This window comes from Erpetoichthys calabaricus, chromosome 2 (genome assembly GCF_900747795.2).
Source record: "Erpetoichthys calabaricus chromosome 2, fErpCal1.3, whole genome shotgun sequence".
Lineage (NCBI taxonomy): Eukaryota > Metazoa > Chordata > Cladistia > Polypteriformes > Polypteridae > Erpetoichthys > Erpetoichthys calabaricus.
Genome location: NC_041395.2, coordinates 8,738,086 through 8,756,407, shown reverse-complemented (window position 1 = coordinate 8,756,407; position 18,322 = coordinate 8,738,086). Strand labels below are relative to the sequence as shown.

The 18,322-nt window shown below is 42.9% G+C and overlaps 1 protein-coding gene across 1 annotated transcript in view; it reads left to right on the top strand.

Moving 5' to 3' along the window:
- pdhx (pyruvate dehydrogenase complex component X) overlaps positions 1–18,322 on the top strand; it is a 409,158-nt gene that overhangs the window by 308,041 nt on the left and 82,795 nt on the right. The window contains exon 8 of the mRNA XM_051923616.1: positions 5,110–5,168. Within this exon, the coding sequence (XP_051779576.1) occupies positions 5,110–5,168 (59 nt within the window). The remainder of the gene's footprint in view (positions 1–5,109; positions 5,169–18,322) is intronic.

The following is an 18,322-nucleotide window of genomic DNA, read 5'->3' as shown; positions in this document are numbered from 1 at the left end:
TCGTCTCCGCCTGTCGACCACCAGACGTGCTGCTGCTTTTTTGAATCGTCTGCGGTACTTTGGTGACACATCTAGAAACCAAAATTGGAGTCCAAATATGAAAAGATCTACGGTGGGTTGGCACCCTGCCCGGGATTGGTTCCTGCCTTGTCACCTCTGATGATCACAGGGTCCATGAGGGGCCTGGTCCTCCTAAAATCCACCACCAGCTCTTTGGTTTTGCTGGTGTTCAGGTGTAGGTGGTTTGAGTTGCACCATTTAACAAACTCTTTGATGAGGTTCCTATACTCCTCTTACTGCCCTCTACTGATGCGATTTTTTTCTCAAGTTGAAGGTCTACACGCACCGACCTCAAAACCTTAAAGCCCTCAAGGACGATATTCACCACGAAATGGCTGAACGAGTCATGCGAGCATTCAAAAATCATCTCGAAGAGTGTATCGCTAATGATGGCAGGGGTGCGGAAATCCAACGCCTGACTTGTCCGGCACGGGTAAATTGACCGTCGGACAAGCGTGTTTTTCTGTTTCAGTTGTCCGAGGACAAGTGCAATTTTCTGGAGAAAAAATATCATGTGCTGTGCAGGGCACATTTTACCACTACTTTCACATTTTAAACATTTGGGTACGTACTTTGTGCGGAAACAGTCTACTTAGGCATGTTCTTCATGTCTCAAATTGGTCTTCAATATTGTTTACAAAATGACGGCTGATTTTTCAAAGGGGAAGCACTCTTACGGTCTTACATAAGTATTTTACCCTAATACTTACACGCTTGGAGATGTGGTCATTTTTTTCATGCCGACATTACGATGTAATCTGATGATTTTTCATTATAATCAATACCTTTTATATATTACCAGTAACGGCGTACTGCACGATAACATGCAGTGAATAAATACACTTGACTTGAGCATTCCTAGTTTTTCTCCTCTTTCTCTGTACGTTTACCGTTTGCTCAGAGGTTGATGTGCTTGTTCCTTCCTGAGCAGTTCTTCTTTTCTCCACCCTAGCGGCCCGCTGCTTCTCTTCTTTCGTCGGCATACTTTTCGCGTTAAAACTGATTAAGTTAGTTTTTGTGTTGCAATTACTTAGTACGTTTTCTTTAATTTTTCACTTAAACTGGCACTTAAGTCTTCAATCTGCCTCAAGAATGATTAGCGAAGGTGGTGGGGAATGAGAACGGCTCCCATACGCATGCGCCACCCTGCTGCGCACTGCCGAGAGTTGATTCAACAATAAAATAAGATAAAAATAAAGAGTAATACAAATCATCACCCCGAAAGCGGATAGTAGACGTCACGTAGTATACTGTATGTGTACCAAATTTCAAGTCAAAAGGTTAAATGGTTTGCGAGCTACAGGTGATTTAAAATCCTGGACAGACAAACAGCCAGCCACGGTAGCGTATTATAGGAGAAGACTGATAAAATTCATTGTTTCTACATAAAAATGCAGTCATTTTACTTACAATACAATTGTTTTCACCACATAACAAAGCTTGTTAGGCAGTTAATCTTTCCTGAAATTTGCGATTTCATGTAGGTTGTGATATATTAAGGAGTTAAGAAATTTATTGCGTGACAACATCAATTTTGATGAGCTGTCAATAGATCGTTTTTGATTAGCGAATATTTCATATAAAACAAGTTGGTTTCGCGCTGTCAGTTTATTAAAAATAAAGAAGAAAACATTCTAACGGTTTCCAAAGGTTATGAAATATCTATAAAAATCTTCACTGTAACTGTGGTATGTGAAACAGAACTAGTGTAGCTATAATGAAGGCATTGTTTATTAGTGAGTTAAAATGATAAGGGAATCTTTTATAGAATGTTCTAGAGCAAGGTGGCAAAATACTACTCCCTGAAAGAACTTTTTTCAGTTTTAAAATGGAAGGCAGTTTTGGTATCAATAAAAGAGATCAGAAAAAATAAACTATTTTTCACTTTTGTTATTTGTTTATGGACAAGTGAATTTAACTGGCGGACAAGTGGATTTTCTAAGTTTAGTTATCCGTGGACAAGTAGAAAAAAAATTGATTTCCACACCCCTGGATGGCCACCACCTTGAAGACATCATTTTTAAATGTAATTTGTCTACCCTTTCTTGTGTCATAATGAGATTTGTTTTATCTTGTAGCGTTTTTGTAGGATAAATGTTTGTAATGTGGTACTTCTTGTTTGGCTCACCCTGTATATACAGCTGAGAAATGGGAACAGCATTCCAACGAGTTAGCTAAACAGGACTGATTGTGTTAAGGTATTATTACACTTACTTCCTTAATGTTGCCTTTCATTGAGTCCTCACCTGAAGTATCCCAGAACCCTTAGCTGCTGAAGCGCCCCCTTTCTTTATGTACGCTTTGCCCAGTTGCCCGAGCTCTTGACACCCAGCCTTTGGGTATCCATTGAACCCTTAAACGTTCAGTGTTTCAGCCTGTTAGAATCGGCCCCACTTGCTATCGTGAAGACTTTTGTGGCCGTTCTTATATCTGTTTTAAAGTAGTAGCTGAGGTCTCCCAATGCCAATCCGGCTGCTGGGGGTTGCATGTCCTGTAAATAAAGGAATGAATCAACTGACTGTTGTTTATTTGGTTTTCCACCACAAGAGGCTGAATGATCTCCCCTCAGTTATAAGACGTCTTTGTTTTAAGTTGCTAGCTTCCTGCTCTGATCTCTGGAGGTCGTTCTTGCTATTCTAGTTGCTGTGTTGTTTGTAATTTGTCAAAACAGATTCATCTGAAGGAGGCCAAGCCAGCTGAGATCATCCCTCCGGCCCTGTCCAGTGCAGCGCTGCTTTTACTGATTGCACAATGTTATTTATCTGGACTTTCAGAAAGTGTCTGATGAGGTGCCGCATGACAGAGTGGGCATCAAACTAAAAGAATTGGGAATATAGGGTGTGGGGTGTAGATGGGTGCAGAATTGGCTCAGACCCAGGAAGCAGAGGGTGATGGTGTGAGGAACCTCATCAGAATTGGCAGATGTTAAGAGTGGTGACCAGCAAGAGGCAGTGTGGGGGCTGCTGATATTTTTAATAGGCATAAATGATTTAGACAGGAAAATAAGGAACAAGCTGGTTAAGTGTGCAGATGATACCAAGATTGGTGGATTGGCAGATAATTTGGAATCCATTAAAACATCGCAGAAGGACTTGGATAGCAGACAGACTTGGGCAGATTTCTGACAGATGAAATCTAATGTCAGTAAATGTTAAGAATTACACATAGGAAGTAAAAATGTGAGGTTTGAATACACAATGGGCGGTCAGAAAATCGAGAGTACAACTTATGAGAAGGATTTAGGAGTCATAGTGGACTCCAAGCTATCAACTTCCAGACAGTGTTCAGAAGCCATTAAGAAGACTAGCAGACTGTCAGGTTATATAGCGCCTGGATGTGTGGAGTATAAGTCACAGGAGGTTCTGCTCAAGCTTTATAACACACTGGTGAGGCCTCATCTGGAGACCTGGCTGCAGTTTGGGTCTCCAGGCTACAAAAAGGACAAAGCAGCACAAGAGAATGTCCAGAGAAGAGCAACTAGGCTGATTCAGGGCTACAGGGGATGAAATTTAATGTCAGTAAATGTAAAGTATTACCCATAGGAAGTAAAATTGGGAAGTTTGAAGAGACAATGGGAGGTCTGAAACTTCAAAGCACACCTTAAGAGATGGATTTAGGAGTCATAGTGAACTCTAAGTTATCAACTTCCCGACAGTTCAGAAGCCATTAAGAAGGCTAACAGACTGTCAGGTTATATAGCGCCTTAATGTGTGGAGCACAAGTCACAGGAGGTTCTGCTCAGTCTTTATAACACACTGGTGAGGCCTCATCTGGAGTCCTGGGTGCAGTTTGGGTCTCCAGGCTACAAAAAGAACATAGCAGCACTAGAGAAGATCCAGAGAAGAACAACTAGGCCAGGGGGTGGCAAACTCCAGTCCTGGAGTGCCGTGGTGGCTGCAGGTTTTCATCCCAACCATCTTCTTCATCAGTTTTTGCTTATAATTAACTTCTTTTGCCTTAATTTTAATTAACTTGATTCAGGCCCCTTAGTTGTTACTTTTTCTTTAATTAGCTGCCAAACAATAATGAGACACAAAACAAGGTGCCACCTGACCAGCTCACCTGTGCCCATCACACAGTATCTGAAAATAAAGAAAGGTGAAGGTCTCAGTAAGGTTGATCTCTCAGGTCCCCAAAACATTTTGACAATGTTCTTAGAAAAAACAGAAAATCAGGAGTTACGGAAATGACTGCTGTGTCCGAATGAGAGCAGGAACAAGGCATTGAATTAAATAATGAGTTCAATTAACAGCAAAAACTGGCTTCTCATTAAGAAACTGGTTTGAGTGAAATTAGCTGGTCAACTGTTGACTTGTTTCACATTTGATTTCTGTTTGGCTGTCATTTAATGAAGAATAAAATTAATTCAGAGCACTGAATCCTTAAAAACAGGGCTATTAAAATGAAGGGAAAAGAATTAATTAGCAGCGAAAACTGGTCACTGATTAGGAAAAGGGTTAGAATGAAAACCTGCAGCCACTGTGGCCCACCAGGACTGGTGTTTGCCACCCCTGAACTGGGCTGATTCCAGGGCTACAGGGGATGAGTTATGAGGAAAGATTTAAAGAGCTGAGCCTGAAGGAGATGAAGAGGAGACCTGACTGAAGTGTTTAAAATGATGAAGGGAATTTTTCCAGTGGATGGAGATGGTGACTTTAAAATGAGTTCATCAAGAACACGGGGACACAGTTGGAAACTTGTGAAGGGGAAATTTCACACAAACATTAGGAAGTTTTTCTTTACACAAAGAACGATAGACACTTGGAATAAGCGACCAAGTAGTGTGGTGGACAGTAAAACTTTAGAGACCTTCAAAACTCGACTTGATGTGATTTTAGAAGAATGAAGTGTATAGGAGCGGCGAGCTCTGTTGAGCTGAATGGCCTGTTCTCGTCTGGACTGTTCTGATGTTCAAGTGTTAGTCCAAACACGGACTGTGGATTTGTCTTTTTCAAATCAGCTGATTGGATCTCATTTTTGTTTTCTCATCTTATACCTGAACGGTAGGCTGTCGCCATCACTAATCCACACCTATTCTTTGTTTTACAGATGAAATCAAAGTGTCCGTCAACGACTTCATTATCAAGGCAGTTGCCGTCACACTCAAAGTAAGTGCTGTGAGGCTGTATTGTTATGCTACGTTGGTGACCATAACTCACTTTAGTTACTTTATTACCTGCATTTCTCATTTTATATTCTCAAGTGTTTCTAGTAATTCGTGTGGTTTCTTGCCTTGCACCTGGTGCTGCTGGGGTGAGCTCCACCGCCCCTGCAACCCCAAATTTGGATTAGCAGAATCAAGAATGCTTTAATTTTGTAAAAGTGGAATTAAGCTGTTGATGGTAGAAATCCTGTGCGATTAAAGCAGGTGGGTCTCAAACTCTGGCTGCAGGTTTTAATTTGAACCCTTTTCTCAATTAGTTTTTGCTGCTAATTAACTTCTTTTGAATTAATTTTAACTGACTTGTTTTGTTTTTTTTTTAAATAAGATTTGTTCCCCTGAATTTCTTCCTCATTCCTCTTTCTTGCTTCATTTCTTTCCTTTAATGGCACCCAAACAGAAATGAAATGTGAAGTGAGGGAGCCAACAGAAGACCAACTAAGTCAGGGGTCTCAAACTCCAACCAGTTGCTTAATTACATACCGAGTCTTGTCGTTAATTAAACCCGTTCTTTAATTCCACGGCTTTTTGCTGCTCTCATTGTGCAATAGCAGACATTTTCAAAATTGTTGCTTTACTGTTTTCTAAGAGCATCCATCCATCCATCCATCCATCCATTTTCCAACCCACTGAATCCGAACGCAGGGTCACGGGGGTCTGCTGGAGCCAATCCCAGCCAACACAGGGCACAAGGCAGGAACCAATCCCGGGCAGGGTGCCAACCCACCGCAGGACACATACAAACACACCCACACACCAAGCACACACTAGGGCCAATTTAGAATCTCCAATCCACCTAATCAGCATGTCTTTGGACTGTGGGAGGAAACCCACACAGACACGGGGAGAACATGCAAACTCCACGCAGGGCGGACCTGGGAAGCGAACCCAGGTCCCCAGGTCTCCCAACTGCGAGGCAGCAGCGCTACCCACTGCGCCACCGTGCCGCCCTTTTAAGAGCAGCACCGTTAAAACGTTTTGTGGACCTGAGCAGATTAGCATTCCTGAGACCGTCACCTTTCTTTCTTTTCAGATATGGTGTGATGGACACCAGGGGCGTATTTTTCGTACGTGGATTACTCGTTTAGCCGGATGTAATTGTTGATGATTTGGCCTGATCCTGGATCTGCCGATTTTTCGAAACTCTTGCTGGATGTGTTGTCATAGCAGCACATCCTAATCCTCAGACCTGCTCGGAGCAGTTTGTTCTGCGTAAACAAGGATTAGTTTACACACGTGATCAGTGACGGTGTGTGGAAGTCATCCAGTCATGGATTTCGCCGTTCATGAATGAGCGACCAATTGATATCGGTGCGCAAATTATAAGACGAGAATTTCATATAGAGAGGGTTTTGGGTGATCGGCAAGATCCTTTATTGCCCCCGGAGGAAATTCTTTTTGAAAGATACCGCTTTAGCCGAGGGGGAATATTGTACCTCAAAAATTTATTAGGACCTTACATTCAAAGTCAAACTCGGCGAAGTTGGGCTCTCACAACCACACAGACAGTAGGCATTGCTTTGAGGTTTATTGCAAGCGGCACTTTTTTATATACTGTAGGTGATGCGGAAAATCTATCTAAAAGTGCAGTTTGCCAGGCAATTCGTAAAGTCTGTTTGGCTCTGAAATATTTCCTTCAAGTTTTCATTGTGTTTCCTGGACACCTGCATGTGAAGACAATAAAAGAGGCGTTTCATGCCATTGCAGGTAGGTAATACACAGGCAAAAACACCCACAGTTCCATAAAGAATCTCACAATCAGCCTAACATTCTCATGACCAGGATTTCCAAATGTGATTGGGGCACATGGGACTGATGTGGAGTTTGATCAAACATTATTTGGAAATGTACCTCTCCTCCTGATGAATAATCAGACACAGTGTCTTCATCAAATATTTGACCTTCGTCAATATCTCGTTGGTCAGACACACGTTCTAAGGATATGACATTCCCTGCAACTGACCCAACAAAAAAGAGGGCTATATGGAACATACCTATGGCACACATGGAGGACAAATATATGCAATGACCATCCTTTATCTGAAATGAAGTGACCACTGCATCCTGCCACTGGTTCTGAGGAGGAGCTTCTCCCTGGAATGCCCTCAGAAACAGGGCGATGGGCATTTTGCTGGAGAGCTAACTCTTCTGCAGGGGTTAGGTCTGGACCGCGTGGACCTCCACCTGTCTTTTGCTTGTCTGCCTTCTTATTAGCTTTAAAATTAATGTTCTTTACATTATATATGATTATTTATGTCAACAATTCTTTAAATAGTTATATACCAATATTTACCAGTTTGAAGTATATTCTTGTACTTCACTTTAACCTGTTCCCATGTTCTCCTTGTGCTCACGTTTGATCTGGAATTATGACATATTAAATAATAATTAATCTGACACATAGGAAATGAAATGCTGCATTTAGTAAGTACAATTTACACTACTTAGTGTTTAATTTGTCGGCCACTTTTTGCCAGCCGTCTTTTCTGGTCTGGGCTGCTTTTGCAGTGTTACCCCTTGTGTATATTAAATCTTGAAATTCTCCATGTCCTTCGAATAAAAGGTCTTGCGCCGCGTATGTGAAAAAAAAAAATGCGCCCGTTCTTTCGTCGTTTTGTTACAGCCTATCAAAGACTTGCTGATCATGTTTTCTAGACTCAATATATTTGGGCTTTTCACTCAGCGCGGGCGCGCGCATTAATCTTGGATGATTAGATCCAGCTACACTAATCTAATACACAGCTGTGTCTGAAAGAATGACTTATCCTGGATGAGTGTCACCGGCATTAACTCATCCAAGATGAGACATCTGATCTCGGATGATTTAAGCGACGTACGGAAAATACCCCCCAGTTGTTTTGGCTCATTTCGTATCTCGTTATTGTTTGGCTGCTAATTAAACAAAAAGAAACAGTTAAGGGCTCCGAGTCTTCAAGAGCAAATCAATTGAAATGAATTCAAAAGAAGTTAATTAGCAGCAGAATAAGGCCACTAATTAAGAAAACCTGCAGCCACTGCGGCGCTCCAGGATGGGAGATTGAGATATCTGGTTTTAGGGATGAGTTTGGTATTTTCCAAGTCAAAGTAATTTCTTCATGATCCTGCTTTATATGCATTTCAACATAAAAACTGTTTTCAGAAGTTACGTGTTCCCTTTAAATTTAAAAAAATATCTTTGTTGCATGTACTCTTTACAATGGATGGTGTGGGGCACGGAGGAAAAGCCTAAAAACGTACCAAATGTGGCTGTAGCTGCCAAAATATATAAGGTGTTGTCAGGAACGGGTAAAAACACGTGTTGAAAGAATTCTCACAGTCCTAAAGTTTGTTTTAAAATATTTAGTGAAAGTTAAAAGAAAATAATCCACACAAGAATAAAAGGAAAAATAGTTACACACATAGAATAAAAGGCAAAAAAAAGGAAAAATGTATCTTCTATAAACTTAGCTTTTCTTGAAAAACATTAGTTATTTCTGCACTTAAAAGTTCTTAATTTCTTCTTCTATATGCCTTAAGCGTACGGTACTTCACTTAAATAAACTTGTTAAATGGTGCGACTCAAACCACCTACACCTGAACACCAGCAAAACCAAGGAGCTGGTGGTGGATTTTAGGAGGCCCAGGCCCATCATGGACCCTGTGATCATCAGAGGTGACTGTGTGCAGAGGGTGCAGACCTATAAATACCTGGGTGTGCAGCTGGATGATAAATTAGACTGGACTGCAAATACTGATGCTCTGTGCAAGAGAGGACAGAGCCGACTATACTTCCTTAGAAGGCTGGCATCCTTCAACATCTGCAATAAGATACTGCAGTTGTTCTACCAGACGGTTGTGGTGAGCGCCCTCTTCTACATGGTGATGTGCTGGGGAGGCAGCATAAAGAATAGGGACACCTCACACCTGGACAAACTGGTGAGGAAGGCAGGCTCTATTGTAGGCATGGAGCTGGACAGTCTGACATCTGTGGCAGAGCGACGGGCGCTGAGCAGACTCCTGTCAATCATGGAGAATCCACTGCATCCACTGAACAGGATCATCTCCAGACAAAGGAGCAGCTTCAGTGACAGACTGCTGTCACCGTCCTGCTCCACTGACAGACTGAGGACATCGTTCCTCCCCATCACTATGCGACTCTTCAATTCCACCCAGGGGGGTAAACGTTAACATTATACAAAGTTATTGTCTGTTATACCTGCATTGTTATCACTCTTTAATTTAATATTGTTTTTTATCAGTATGCTGCTGCTGGAGTATGGGAATATCACCTTGGGATTAATAAAGTATCTATCTATCTATCTATCTATCTATCTATCTATCTATCTATCTATCTATCTATCTATCTATCTATCTATCTATCTATCTATCTATCTATCTAAACAAATTTTATTTACGTGTTACTTCACACATTCAAAGAGCCCTTAGGCTATCAAGCACGATCACGTGCGGTCACGGTTAAAAACCGTATGCCTCTACACATTATACAAGGCAAGGCTGTCACTAACTAACGGATAATGTTTACTCCAAGCTGTTAGAAATGGCACGGGCGGCACGGTGGCGCAGTGGTAGCGCTGCTGCCTCGCAGTTAGGAGACCTGGGTTCGCTTCCCGGGTCCTCCCTGCGTGGAGTTTGCATGTTCTCCCCGTGTCTGCGTGGGTTTCCTCCTGGCGCTCCGGTTTCCTCCCACAGTCCAAAGACATGCAGGTTAGGTGGATTGGTGATTCTAAATTGGCCCTAGTGTGTGCTTGGTGTGTGGGTGGGTGTGTTTGTGTGTGTCCTGCGGTGGGTTGGCACCCTGCCCGGGATTGGTTCCTGCCTTGTGCCCTGTGTTGGCTGGGATTGGCTCCAGCAGACCCCCGTGACCCTGTGTTCAGATTCAGCGGGTTGGAAAATGGATGGATGGATGTTAGAAATGGCAAGAATATACCAATTCAGTTGTACTTGAGGGGGTTATAGGAACCTCCGATAGATCATGCAATGTCATCTAATAAAGTATTCATAAATCTTATAGGATTAGGGAAATGGCTGTTACAGTGGCCATTTTTCAAGCCAAGACAGTTGTCTAGTCGTTGACCCATGTCTTTTGTCTTTGTGGTAACATAAGGGATCTGTAAAAATTAGTTTTATCGCATAGTCCTGGTAGTATTTTTCTTGTGGTAAGGATCCATTTTTTTATTCACTTGTGTGATTTCTAATATAATTGCTGAAGATGCACTGATTGTATTAGCCCATTGTCGGTATCGGCTGATAAAACAACAAAATCAGCTGATTAGAAATAAGCCAGTTACTCCAGTTGCAAAAACATTTCCCATGATGCTTCAGCAACAAAATTTAGCAGGTAGGAAAATGTCTAAAGTGTGGGCTCGCTTGAGTGTTTGTGCAGATAATACAAGAATTGCTATTTGCACTTTCTCCTCTGTGAAATTGCACAAAAAAAATGACATTACAACAAATCTGATCGCTCACCTCAAGGCAAGACATACTAAGGAACTTGACGGAAGCAGATTTGCTTTTCAGAAGCTCATCAAGAGAACGATCAAGGTCCAGTGCTGGCCAAGGATAGCGGAACTCCGTCAAACAGCACAAGCATTTGATTGCCAACAACAATTCAATGCAGACGGTGCAAAAAGCTCAAAGTTGTACTCGGAAGGTAATGGGATTTGTAGCATTTGATGATCAGCTTTTGTCTGTAGTTGAGGACATTGGGTTTCAGAGATTAATGGCACACCTAGACCCTTGTTACACAATTCCAGGTCGAGGTTATTTCTCTGACATCTGTCTACCAGTGATGTCCAACAGTGTAGCCAGTCGTATTGAGAAACGCCCTGACAATGCTGCGGTACTTAGCTCTTTGACGGATATATGGCGTTCCGATTCAAGTCCACCAAACGACCATCAGACATTCAGCGTCTGTATTTTTTTCTCCAGATAATCAGTATCTGTGTCGCCCAGGATTGTTCATATCACTGCATCACTATTAAATACAAATGGAAATCAAAACTAAAACCAACCACATGGCATGAACAGTTTACTGTGATTTGGTCCGTCGCAAAGAAACCACACCAAGTGGTGTGAAAAGCTGTTACACTGCACATGTTTATTTGATATTTGGACTAAAGTCTTCACACATTATACACTTCACATCTTTATTAGTATAACGTGGAAAAAGTTTCTGCTTTAGGTATGTGTGTAGCAATTTTTACCTCGCATTATCTGCCATCGTACACTTACCCAGATCTTTGTAGACACGGAACACACATGAAATGCATGTGCTCCAAATAACGATATATTATTTACCCTCTATAACTCCAGGAAACTGGTGACAGACTCCGCTTTGTCGGTGGGGTTGATGGTATAGCAGGCTGCTTGCTGCTTGTGCTGATCAACACATTTACAAAACAAAAAACGCCGATGGAGAGGTGCAAAGGAATTTAAGGTGGGCCGGGATTATGAGTTTTTTCGTAGGCTTCAGTGATTCTAGTGTGAATGATTTTTCATCTGGGTCCCCATGTTCTTGTTATAAAGAATTTATTTTAAAGTATACCAGCCTGGATCTCTTGCACATGGGCAAAGTTTCAAGAACTCTCTGGAGTGCTTCTAACCAAAGGAGTTTCTCTAAAAATGAAGAGTGTTGTGTACAAAGCATGTGTGCAGCCAGCCCTGCTGTATGTTTGTGCAACGTGGTCCATGGGAGAAGAGAGAAGTTGTGGCTACCCAGGCATGTGTCGCTTAACACCCATGATGTGTTCTGTGATTTGGACATAATGTGAACCCCTATATCATATGAAGTACTTAGCAAAGCTACAGTGCATCCAGAAAGTATTCACAGCACATCACTTTTTCCACATTTTGTTATCTTACAGCCTTATTCCAAAATGGATTAAATTCATTTTTTTCCTCAGAATTCTACACACAACACCCCATAATGACAACGTGAAAAAAGTTTACTTGAGGTTTTTGCAAATTTATTAAAATAAAAAAAACTGAGAAATCCCATGTCCATAAGTATTCACAGCCTTTGCTCAATACTTTGTCGATGCACTTTTGGCAGCAATTCCAGCCTCAAGTCTTGTTGAATATGATGCCACAAGCTTGGCACACCTATCCTTGGCCAGTTTCGCCCATTCCTCTTTGCAGCACCTCTCAAGCTCCATCAGGTTGGATGGGAAGCGTCGGTGCACAGCCATTTTAAGATCTCTCTAGAGATGTTCAATCGGATTCAAGTCTGGGCTCTGGCTGGGCCACTCAAGGACATTCACAGAGTTGTCCTGAAGCCACTCCTTTGATATCTTGGCTGTGTGCTTAGGGTCGTTGTCCTGCTGAAAGATGAACCGTCGCCCCAGTCTGAGGTTAAGAGCGCTCTGGAGCAGGTTTTCATCCAGGATGTCTCTGTACATTACTTTAGTCATCTTTCCCTTTATCCTGACTAGTCTCCCAGTCCTGCTACTGAAAAACATCCCCACAGCATGATGCTACCACCACCAAGCTTCACTGTAGGGATGGTATTGGCCTGGTGATGAGCGGTGCCTGGTTTCCTCCAAACGTGACGCCTGGCATTCACACCAAAGAGTTCAATCTTTGTCTCATCAGACCAGAGAATTTTCTTTCTCATGGTCTGAGAGTCCTTCAGGTGCCTTTTGGCAAACTCCAGGCGGGCTGCCACGTGCCTTTTACTAAGGAGTGGCTTCCGTCTGGCCACTCTACCATACAGGCCTGATTGGTGGATTGCTGCAGAGATGGTTGTCCTTCTGGAAGGTTCTCCTTCCTCCACAGAGGACCTCTGGAGCTCTGACAGAGTGACCATCGAGTTCTTGGTCACCTCCCTGACTAAGGCCCTTCTCCCCCGATCGCTCAGTTTAGATGGCCGGCCAGCTCTAGGAAGAGTCCTGGTGGTTTTGAACTTCTTCCACTTACGGATGATGGAGGCCACTGTGCTCATTGGGACCTTCAAAGCAGCAGAAATTTTTCTGTAACCTTCCCCAGATTTGTGCCTCAAGACAATCCTGTCTTGGAGGTCTACAGACAATTCCTTTGACTTCATGCTTGGTTTGTGCTCTGACATGAACTGTCAACTGTGGGACCTTCTATAGACAGGTGTGTGCCTTTCCAAATCATGTCCAGTCAACTGAATTTACCACAGGTGGACTCCAATGAAGCTGCAGAAACATCTTAAGGATGATCAGGGGAAACAGGATGGACCTGAGCTCAATTCTGAGCTTCATGGCAAAGGCTGTGAATACTTAAGTACATGTGCTTTCTCAATTGTTTTATTTTTAATAAATTTGCAAAAACCTCAAGTAAACTTTTTTCACGTTGTCATTATGGGGTGTTGTGTGTAGAATTCTGAGGAAAAAAATGAATTTAATCCATTTTGGAATAAGGCTGTAACATAACAAAATGTGGAAAAAGTGATGCGCTGGGAATACTTTCCGGATGCACTGTATATGGGCTACTGTAGCATACGTGTATTAAATATCTCAGATACCATACACATACAGCATTGTAGTTCAGCCATGGAAGCCATGGTGCACTTCTTTGTAATATTTTTCGAAAGAAAATTAAACAGAGAAAGAACTCTTCAACACTCCAAAGACGCACGATACGTGAGATTGGGTGCTTCTGTCTACGAGTTTGACCGTACACTCTTATACAGTGTGGAGGGATGGAACGAAACTCAAAGAAGTGTTGGGACATCAGCAGGGTCTTCTGTTTTAATCTTAACAGAAAATAATAACAAACAACATTAGCTCTCGATGGCACTAAAGGCAATAAACAGAAGGAAGTAGTTGCCTGTGTGACTCTCTCTGTCTCTAAGGTCAGTAGCTTGATAAAGAGGGTCTTTTTCAGGAGCCTCATTTGGGTCCCGATTGAGACGCACCATTCAGGGGTATCCGGTCTTTTATAGGGAAAAGTTATTTGCCCTTACTGGATATCTTCTCACTGTTGTGTGTGGAAAGAAAGTGATGATTGTTAGTAACAGCGCCCCCTCTCACCCTGGGGTGGTATCACTTACCTCAGAAAACCCTGGAAGGCAATCCTCTGACGTGCACACATGACTTTTTATTTAAAACAACGATAGAGTGTACAGTACAGTATAAACATACACCATTAACCATAGGCATTTATTATGACTATCGAGACTGCAGGATGTACTGTGTCGTTATACTAATGGCAAGTATTTGGAGGTATGAGTGCGGGAAGCTGTGTCGTTTGATACATCATGTTCTATAATCAGGAACTCTGTTACACTATAACCTTATGGGACTACCTAGATAGACTATCTACAGTATCTATCTATACAACTGACCCAATTAACACACGGTATCTTAATTATAGCAAGAAAGTTCTATCTCATACTAAGGCTATACCACTGTCTATGACTATGAAAGAAATTTATATTCTATTCAAATGAAGCAAACACTCACTCAAAGCTTACAATATGCGAGGTTTTCAAGGCAACTCAGGCCCCTTTCTGTACATCACACCTGAAGAAGGGGCCTGAGTTGCCTCGAAAGACTTGCATATTGTAATCTTTTTAGTTAGCCACTAGACGGGGTCACTCTGCTTGACGGCTCACTACATCCATAATGGCAAACATGGTACAACACCTGAGTACAGTGCTTCCCAAACGTTTTCGATTCTCAGCGCCCTTTGCTGAATCCAAGTTTTCCCAAGGCCCACAACCCCTGCCCCCCCCCCCCCCCTCAAATTCTAATTTGTGAAATAGCCAATCATTTTTTTTAATTAAAGGGTCAAGTAAAAATAAATCAAACATGTATTTAAGATCACAAAAAAATGTCATTGAACGCAATTGAGATGCTGTGCCCACAGAGCCATATAAGAACAGGCGGGCACAGGAGGAGAGGGAAAAAGAGAAGAATAGGAAAGGAAAACGACTTGGAGAGCGAGAGCATGGCATTGAGGCGAAAGAAAGAAGACGAGCCAGCCAGCCTGCCAGCCAGCAGGAGTGAATAAGAGAAGTCAGGCGATTCTATGTGCCACCATGTAAGATGGTAGCAATGCTTTGCTTGGTATTGAGGCCTGCTCATAAAAAACTACCATCATGTTGATTTAACTCTCTTAACTTTCTGGTAAAGTAGTCACAAGATTTACTAACCATGCTGGGATGATTGGTTTTAACTTCGTACTTGATAGCATGGACTCCGGTGCCAGAACTTTCATACACAGTACACACTCTCGTCACCATCACCTTGTGACAATGTAAAACCAAAGTCCAAATAACTGTCATCATATTTTCGATATCTTCGCTTCTTCACACTCTGGTTGACGGTGTGCCCTCTTTATTTTCACTCTCACAACACTTATTACTGTTTAGTAAAAACCAATTCATTTAGTAAAAATACATACGAGAAGAAAAACTTCAAAAACTTCACTTGATTTAATCACAACAATATACAGTTGATACAATCTCCAAAAACTAATTCAACACTAAGACTGCGCGAAATCGACAGCTACTTATATACGGAGACAAAGTACAGAGAAAGTTCGACAAACTAGTAAAACAATCGAGAAACTTACTGATTTGCACCCGGTCCGCCGGATGTCGCGTCCTATTACATTGAATTGAAAAAGGAAATAAATTATGAAAATTGTGTAAAATTTTGCACACTTTGGGAACCACTGCCCTAGTACTAAAGATGGTTTGACAGTCACCCATCCATCCAATCCCAAACTCGCCCACTAACCCACCCATCCATCCACCCGCATACACGCACACCTACCCATACATTCATCCATCCATCCATCCATCCATCCACCCACATACCTACCAGCCAACCCACACACCCATCCATCCATCCACCCGCATACCCACACACCCACCCATACATTCATCCATCCATCCATCCATCCATCCACCAGCCCACCCATCCATCCAATCCCAAACATACCCACTAGCCCATCCATCCATCCATCCACCCGCATACCCACACACCCACCCAACCATCCATCCATCCATCCACCCGCATACCTACACATGCACCCATACATTCATCAATCCATCCATCTATCCGCATACCCACCAGCCCACCCATCCATCCAATCCCAAACATACCCACTAGCCCACCCATCTATCCCTTCACCCACACACTCACACACCTATCCATCCATCCATTCATCCATCTATCCACCCACACACCCACCCATCCATCCATCCAGTCCCATACATACCCACCAGCCCACCGATCCATCCATCCATCCATTCATCCATCCACCAACCCACCCATCCAATCCCGAACATACCCGCTAGCCCACCCATCCATCCATCCACCCACACACCCACCCAACCATCCATCCATCCATCCACCGGCATACCCACCCACCCATCCGTCCATCCATCTATCCAACCACCCACACACCCACCCATCCATCCAATCCCAAACATACCCACTAGCCCACCCATCCATCCATCCACCCGCATACACACACCCACCCAGCCATCCATTCATCCATCCATCCATCTGCATACCCACACACCCACCCATTCATCTACCCGCATACCCACCAGCCCAACCATCCATCCATCCATCCATTCATCCATCCACCCACCCACATACCAGCCCACCCATCCATCCACCCACCCACCCACCCACACACCCACCCATCCATCCAATTCCAAACATACCCACTAGCCCACCCACCCATCCAACCATCCACCGGCGTACCCACACAACCTATCCATCCATCCATACACACCAGCCCACCCATCCATCCACCCACACACCCATCCATCCATCCAGTCCCAAACATACCCAGCAGTCCACCCATCCATTCATTCATCTGCATACCCCCCCCCCCCCCCACATGCATACCCACCAGCCCATCCATCTCATTTCTTTCCAATACAAGGTAATGTGGACCCTGAGCATCTCCCTACCCCATTGATCACAAGGCTACCAGCCCCAAAGAGGACACTGACTTTATGCAGCCATCTTTACACACTCCATGAGTATCAGTTTATTCCTTAAGATGTCTTTCTGTGTGACTGCTGGTCCAACACCCGTCATGGATGTGCTTTGAATATCCACGACACAGATGGTTCTCTGTTTGATGAAGTCTTCACTGCTGTTGAGTGAGGTTGTTGTCTTCTTCTCTGTGTCATAAATCCTGGACTCGACCCAGTCTGTAACTGTCGTTTTCCCACTAATGGGTAAATAACTCCAAACCATTTGATCTTCCCTGCCTCATATTTAACCTTCTGAAATAAAAGGAAGCCTTTGAAATGAGGATCCAATCTTCTCTCGATGGCGTGGTTTTGCTTTTCTTCTATTTTTGGTTCGACTCTCTGAATAGAAGATGAAGGCGCTCAGAGGAATGAAACGGGAAACCTGTGACCCCCCGTGGGCTTGTTGCCTTAGCTTTCGGCTGTGTGGTATAAAGTTGCAAATGGTCTTAACCCCATTAATATGCCAATCGGGTGAATTTACGATGACTTGTCCTCACATCCTCCTCAACCCCCAGGGAGTCGGCGTCATGCGTCTGACTGGCAGATTGAAGCTTTAAGTTTCAAAAAGACGCAATTGGAGAAAAAAAAAAAGAATTCCTGCAGCGGATGACGTTTTGGACATTTTAGAGCACACAGACACTGGCGACTGACTAGAACACCGGAGCTCATCCTGTAAGGGCGTCAGTGAAGTTTAGGTTAACCGTAGACGTACAGTGTGCAAGAAGTTTAGACACATGGAGACATGGGACATTTTTAATGTTAATATTCATGGTGAATTAGGACCCTTGCACATTCTTCCCACTTTGTGGTGGGGACGTTTGTATCGAGCATGTGTTCTGTCAGCTAGAGTGCTGTGAAAAAGTATTTGCCCCCTTCCTGATTTCTTTTTTTTTTTTTGCATGTTTGTCACACTAGATTGTTTCAGATCATCAATACAAGTTTAAATATTAGACAAAGGTAACCCAAGTAAACACAAAATGCAGTTTTTAAGTGATGATTTTATTTATTAAGGAAAAAAAAATCCAAACCTACATGGCCCTATGTGAAAAAATAATTGCCCCCCTTGTTCAATCATGTGGTTCATCGCGTTTTTTTTTGGAAAGCTGAGTTCAATGTCACTAAGCCACAGCCAGGCC